Source organism: Manis javanica, chromosome 11 (assembly GCF_040802235.1).
Source record: "Manis javanica isolate MJ-LG chromosome 11, MJ_LKY, whole genome shotgun sequence".
Lineage (NCBI taxonomy): Eukaryota > Metazoa > Chordata > Mammalia > Pholidota > Manidae > Manis > Manis javanica.
The window spans coordinates 102,105,913-102,112,938 of NC_133166.1; the positions used below are offsets into that span (position 1 = coordinate 102,105,913).

General features: G+C 45.4%; 1 protein-coding gene across 2 annotated transcripts; it reads left to right on the forward strand.

Annotated features, from left to right (window-relative positions):
* The first annotated feature begins 602 nt into the window (after positions 1-602).
* Positions 603-6,616, forward strand: RAB29 (RAB29, member RAS oncogene family). 2 transcript variants are annotated; one of them, XM_073217046.1, is made up of 7 exons: positions 603-727; positions 1,015-1,262; positions 1,633-1,770; positions 3,166-3,237; positions 3,899-4,080; positions 4,369-4,490; positions 4,776-6,616. In XM_073217046.1, the coding sequence occupies exons 2-7, from the start codon at positions 1,139-1,141 to the stop codon at positions 4,885-4,887; spliced, it is 750 nt and encodes a 249-aa protein (XP_073073147.1). In that variant the 5' UTR covers positions 603-727; positions 1,015-1,138; the 3' UTR covers positions 4,888-6,616. The 2 variants fall into 2 exon arrangements, with proteins under 2 accessions (XP_073073147.1, XP_017532268.1); XM_017676779.3 differs by lacking the exon at positions 1,633-1,770 and having other exon boundaries at positions 1,020-1,262.
* Positions 6,617-7,026: the final 410 nt, after the last annotated feature.

A 7,026-nucleotide genomic window follows, 5' to 3' on the forward strand; every position in this document is an offset into this window, starting at 1 on the left:
AGCCTAGGAATTGTGGAAGTGAGAATGGGCAACTCTCGTGTTCTGTCTATCTTTACTGAGGTGACTAAATATGACATGTTAAAAACTGATACTTAATGGCAGAGATTTTTTTCTAAGTGGCAGTCTCTTGATCAAGTGCCCCTGAACTTGACTGATATTGGGTCATCTGGGAAATCTAAGAGCTAGCCTTCATCATGTTCAAAAGATCCTATGTTTGTCTATGAAATTGAAGGAATAGTAAATGTACTTCACTTGGAGCATGAGGGATGGGACTTGAGCTTTTATTAGTCGAATAATTTATGGACTCCATAGAATAATTTTTAATTTTAGCTCCACAAAACCTTCAAAGATAATGAGAAAAAAATCTATCTGGGACGGATTTAGGCAGGTGAGGTCATGTAGAACAAATCGTCTCTGAAAGATATTTTCTACTCCAGAATTCTTTTAAAATAAGATTCGGAACAGTTGAAGTAGTTTAAAAACCTTCAAACTGTGCGGATTTTTTTTTTTTTAAATCATAAATAGGGCACAAACTGCATCTCCCAGGAGGCCTCGCGGGCGAGTCTCCGCACTCTGCGGGTTCTTTTCACCGCGAGGGACGCTGGGAAATGCAGTGCCCAAGCAACTGCACGTGACGCGTGCCGGGGAAGGCGACCGGGAACGCGCCGCCTGAGGCTGCACCCGGTCTAAGGCGTCAAAGTGCGAGCCGCCCCTTCTCCCGAATTTGGTTTGTGCAGTGGGGGGGTGGGTGCCCACTTGTTGGCGCCAAAGGGGAAATGAGCCGGCCGCGGGTCCGTCGCCGCCGGGGCCGCCCGGGGAGGTCCTAGTGGGGGAGGCACCACTAGGTGCCTCATCCCGTTTCTTGGCAGCCGGGCCGGGCGGGGTCGGGGAGAAGGTGCGAACAAGCCGGGGCCTCGGCACTCGCGCCCTGCGCCCCACCCAGCCTGCGGCCGCGCGCGGGGAGGAAGCGCGTCTAGGTCGCGTGCCAAGTTTCCTTTTTTGCTTTCTCGTCAGTGCAGCCCCAGCGGGCGGTGGTCTGGCATGCCCAGCATCAGTCTGAAGGGGGTCCGGAGCCAGAAGGGTTAAAATAAGCGACTCGCCCACTTCCCGCCTCCCTGCGACGTCCTTCCCGCCAGCGATGGGCAGCCGCGATCACCTGTTCAAAGTGCTGGTGGTGGGGGACGCCGCAGTGGGCAAGACGTCCCTGGTGCAGCGCTATTCCCAGGACAGCTTCAGCAGACACTACAAGTCCACGGTGGGAGGTGAGACGTCGCTGCGGGCGCGGTGGGCGAGAGGCCGCCACCGCGGTCTTGGGCCGTGGGCCCCACTGGGGCGGGGGAGCGGGGGATTTGGTGTCCGCGGGCCCTTCCTCGGGTCAGGAAGTAGGTGCCTGGGATCTTGGCGGGAGCAGTTTCTGGGTGTTTGATTTGCATGCCTCTGTTGGGTTTCCCCAGTTAGGTTTTCCCAGCCCGAGCTGATGCTGGAAAGAGATAGGGCGAAGGTGTGAAGATGAGATATGGGGCAAGGAGGATGAGAAAATGAGCGACTGCTGCGTTTTGCTGGGGAACTGTGAACCCAGATCTCCTCCTGCCTCCTTCCAAGAGTTCAGGGGCAGATCTCTGCGGTCGGCAGGGGCAGCCGAGACCCTCTGGAGAGCCTGGCGAGGTGTCAGCCTGGGCTGCTGTCCTGCCTCTCGTGGGAGTTCCAGGCAGCCGTTAAAGGAACAGAGTGGTGTTAGACCTGGTCTCAAGGATCCTAGCGTTGTAATGGGTATGTCTGCGTGGGAGAGCCCCTTGGCACACACCACACCGTGATGCCTATCAGGTCTGAAGCGCTGTGGTGTTTCTTTTGTCCACTGATTGCTTCGATAAAGGCAACCTAGAAATTCAAAGAATAGGAAATACACCACTTCTCTGACCTGTCTTCCCATCCCCTTTTCTCTCAAACTGAGAGGAACATGCCAAGAGTTAATTCACTTCTCTCTGGCCTTTAGATTCAACTGTTTTTTAGAAGTAGAAGTGCCTTTTTTGTTTATTAGGTGTTTAGATGGGATGAGCAGGTGAATGGGGAAAGTAACAAGCATTTATCTCTGTTAAAATAACCCTTTTCAGGAAAAACACTTTCTGTAGTGTAAACTTTGCAAATGGGTTCTGGCGTTCGCTATGGAATTTTTAAAACATTAGCAAGCATTTACACGGCGATTAAAACATCCTTCTTAAGAACATCCACAAAATAAAGGGTTTAAGGTTCAGAGATGGTTTCCTCACCACTCTGCCCTCCACTCCTAAATAATATGAGGGTCCCTATCTCATGGACTTGGCTTAAAAGTGTCCTGCTGGTGAGTTTTTAGCAATTGCCCTAGTTTGCCTTTCATAACGAATATAATTGACTCTGGTTAATTTTTTTTTCAGTGTTTATTCTAAATTAAATTCTAGCTTTCATCTCTGCCACAGAGGTGGAAATATATATGTCCAATCTCTGAAAATTATCTTATTTCTCTCCTTACGAAAAAGCTTTTCCCCTGGCAAAGCTTTCAGCCTTAACTCACTGAGTCTCCCTCAGCATCTGCCCGTGTGGTGGTAGATTCCAGCAGGGCTCCTAGGCATCATGGATGCGGTGTTTTCCTGGGAATCCTCTGCGACCTTTTCTCTTTGTCTCGTTGCTGCCCAAGATAATTCCTACAACCTTATAGAGGATGTAGACTACCTCCAGGGTGTGTTTTCTTATAATACAATTGGGTTTAGAAACTAACAGTGAAATTGAATGTGGAAGATGAAAAAGCCACCACACTTACATTTCTCCCTTCTACCCCACCCTCCTTCCCCAGAGAAAACCCCCTACACCTCCCAGAAACCATTCCATCTGAGATTAGTTGTTTTCATAATGACTTCCACTCTCCTAGCCTTGGAGACGTGTAGTATCAAATAAATTGGCTTGTCAAGAGACTAAAAGCTGGAGACCCCTTCAGAGAGTGAGTACCACTAATCTGCCCCATGCTTACTACATGAGTGCGGGCTATTCTCAGCCCATTGAGGGCTTACAAATAAATAAATACAACTGGAGTTGTGCGTCCCAAGGCTTGTAACTGCATATTTGATTTGAGTTTATCCATAGATTTTTTTTAAAGATAAATTTTATTCAAGAATATTATACATGTATTTCCAGTGGATTTTGCTCTGAAGGTGCTTCAGTGGTCTGACTCAGAGATGGTGCGGCTGCAGCTGTGGGACATTGCAGGTAGGCTGGGAAGGCTGGCTAGGAACAAGGGAAGAAATTGTGATCTAACCAGCAAGCTCTCAGAGAAAAAGTGGGGCAGCAAAACCCCAGATTGAGTTTCTCTGAGGTTATATATGTTGAATAAATATAGAGCTTTAATAGATGTTTTGCCTCAAATAAATGTGGAGCGACCTCTGGGTGGGTAGAGTGGCTGGCAGGGTGGTGGACTGTCCAGACAGTAGGTAGATGCTCCTGCAACCAGAGGGAAGGTGCTTTTTCCAGGTTTTCCACTGACCTTGGTGGGAAACAAGATCCCCAGAAAATAGAGACAATAATAATAAAATAACTAACCTGTATTATGTGCCAAGCTCCTTTCTAAGCACTTAGATTCACTGGTTCATTAATCCTCACAACAGCCCTGTGATGAAAGCTAGTGCTTTTATCCCCACTTCACAGCTGAAAAATCTGAGGCACTGGCAGTTGGACTTGCCTGAAGTCACATAGATAGTAAATGACAGAGCAGGGGTTTGGACCTGGGAAGTCTGGATGCAGAGTCTGGACTCAAGCACTCTGCATCCTGCCCTCTCTTCCACACTGAAGGCAGAAAAGACAGGGTGTCAAGGGGGATTCTGAGATTGATTCCTGGGGTTACCTTCTCAAGAGCCCTCTCCTTTCTTCCCAGGGCAGGAGCGCTTCACCTCTATGACACGATTGTACTATAGAGATGCGTCAGCCTGTGTTATTATGTTTGATGTTACCAATGCTACAACCTTCAGCAATAGCCAGAGATGGAAACAGGACCTGGACAGCAAGCTCACACTGCCTAATGGAGAGCCTGTACCCTGCCTGCTCTTGGCCAACAAGGTATGTGATCAGTTTAGGAAATTGGCCCCTGGCCTCTCTGTGGTCAGAGAGGAAACATGTAGAATGCTCTGTGATTCTGGGCATCCACTTCGGCTTCTCAAATTGGCAAAATCATCTCTGCCTCCTTTCAAGGGATGTTGAGACTTTCTCTGAGGACAGTGTCGACTAGATTTTAGATGCTGGTGTTCTTAGCCCTTAGTGGGAATGTTTTAAATCCACATTTATCTGGGCAGTGTTCCTATTCCCAGGAAGTTTATGGTGTTGCCTTTTATTTATTCTCTTTGCCAGTGTGATCTATCCCCTTGGGCAGTCAGCCGAGACCAAGTTGACCGGTTCAGTAAAGAGAATGGTTTCACAGGGTGGACAGAAACATCGGTCAAGGAGAACAAAAATATTAATGAAGCCATGAGGTGAGTAGCTGTTCTGGGGATGAGCACACAGATTTACCCGCTTCCACTGCGGCTCCTTGGATCTTCTTCTCCTGTTTCTGAGCAAACAAAGACAGACTGAGCCACTGGAATGCCAGCTTCTGAAGGTCGGAGATGTTGTCCTTTCTCCTGAGATAACTGGGGACGAAGGGGCATTTAACCTTGTGGCTGTACTGAGTGCCATCTGGTGATAAGATGGCCAGTGTCTGATATTTCTCCCTTTCCTCCATCCAGCCTCTGAGGCTAATTTTTGTGTTTGTTTTTTAGAGTCCTCATAGAAAAGATGATGAGCAATTCCAGAGAAGATATGTCTTTGTCCTCTCAAGGGGACTACATCAACTTACAAACTAAGTCCTCCTCCAGCTGGGCCTGCTGCTAGCTGTGTTTGGCTTGTTTACCCTCCCAGTTCTAGGAGGTCTTTCCATCTCTTCCCTTTGGTTGCCTACCCGGTAATTTTATAAAGTTCACTTGAATTGTCTCCTGCCGACTGTCCAGTAAGGAGGCCCACCACCAAGGAAAAACACCCAGGACCCGTGTGCGTTTCTGCATCACTTACAAGTTGGCTCTTAGTTGCTGCTGGCTCATGGGGCCCAGTGAGTGCCTTATATGTAAGAAAGATCACCTTATCCCTCAGTATACCATCTGGGATTTTGTGGGAAGAATTAGAAATCAGCATCTACATTTTGAATGATCATAATTCTCATCTACTTTTGAGTTTATTTTCCCAGGTGATGCGTGTTAACACGTCTGATACAACTTCAGATTTCGAGGAAAATGAGGCCAGAGGTCATTTCCCAAATTCCTTGTACATTATCAATGTCAGATTCTTTCTGTCTTGGACTCTGAATTTAAATATATGGTTCTGAGATACAGAAGGAGTGGGGATGGATACCTATAGGTTTAGGGCTACTGGAAGTAACCCAAAGTCAACCTATTTTTTGAAGTTTCTAGAGTCATAATTTAACTTTCTCTTGGCTTCAAGACTAGTCAAGCTTTGAAAGCACAGCCAAATGATGTCACTTGCAGCATTATGCATTAAGACATAAAGAAATTTATTCTCATATTAGGGCTTAGTGTCTCCCTGCCAGTGTGGTGGGGGCAGAATTTTCAGGTTTCTGGGTTAATGTCTAGATGCTGGAGTGACATCAGTTAGCCATTGGCCTGGAATGGGTCTGCCCCTCACAGCTCTGGGAATCTGGATGAAAGAGAGAGTGGGTCATAGAACAAATCCTTTGGGGCAACTTGCTTAGCAGCATCCTGTGTGGCTAGCACTTAACAGCCATAGGAAACAAATATTATGTAGAGACCTTTGCCAGGTGGTAGAAGAGTAGATAGATAGAAAATCATTAGGTAATTTAAGTGCTAAATTGGGTAGGGTTTTTAGTATCAAATCACTTCTAGACAGTTTACTTTGTTAAATGTTCATAGGAGGGTGATTTATAACCTACCCGATGTTATGAATATTCTTAGTGAACTCAGAGGCCTGGAGTTCTTTGAAAGACAACTTACCTAAAAAAGTGTCCTAAGTCAGTGGTTTCCAAATGTGATCAGAACCAACTGAGGAGTTTGTTAAAATTTTTAAAATAGAGGATTTTAAGGTTTCTAGATCCCAACCTCAAAGCTACTGAACCAAAATTTCCAGGGGTGAAGCCTGGGAATTTTTTGTTGTTATTTTTCAAAGCTTCCCAGATGATCCTGATCAGCCTGGTGTGGGAACTGTTGCTGGAGAAAACTTGGTAAAGTTGCAGAGGCCCAGGCCTCCCCTGTTGAATGATCCTGGGCTTCTGTATGCTCTGTGGGGTCTTCGGGTGATTCTGCACACCAGGCTTTGAAAAACACTGTCCTAACAGACCAAAGACCAAGTAGCAGAGAAAGGATGGGAGCCAAGTCTTCAGTGTTCGTTTGGTTTTAATGCCAATTATTATTATAATATTTACAGTCTTTTGAGACCTTGAGTCTCTTTTGTATTACCTTTTTCAGGTAGGGTTTTTATTACAATCATTTTGAAGATAGTGGAGTAAAAAATTACCTTTATGTGAAGAGAAATTTGATTTATTTGCTGGTTTGAACCCCTGAAAAACCACAATAAATGAAAAATAAGTCTTGTATTCATGGTAGTTTCATGTAAGTTTGTACTTTTATACTGATAGTTCAAGAGTATTGTGGAAATGAAGGCTTAATTTTTTAATACCTTTTTTTTTAATGAAGGTAAATGTTATTCTGTTTATCTGTTAACTTACTAGTATTGACTGCCTAGTACCAAATATTGTTTGGAAATGTGACCAAGATTTTTTTTTTAATTTAAAAAGTGGAATATATTTTCTTTTCCCATTTGCTAACTCAGGATTTACCTACGTTTTCAAGCCTTGCTAAATAGAGGCTGGCCTTCCAGCCCTTCTGATTTTCCTTCTCAATTGGTGAACATTATAGGCCTGAAACTAACTAAAGAAATTAAAATATAACTTCTTTCCATGTTCCTATCCATAAAGAAGAGGGAACATGATTAAGATAAGAAAGA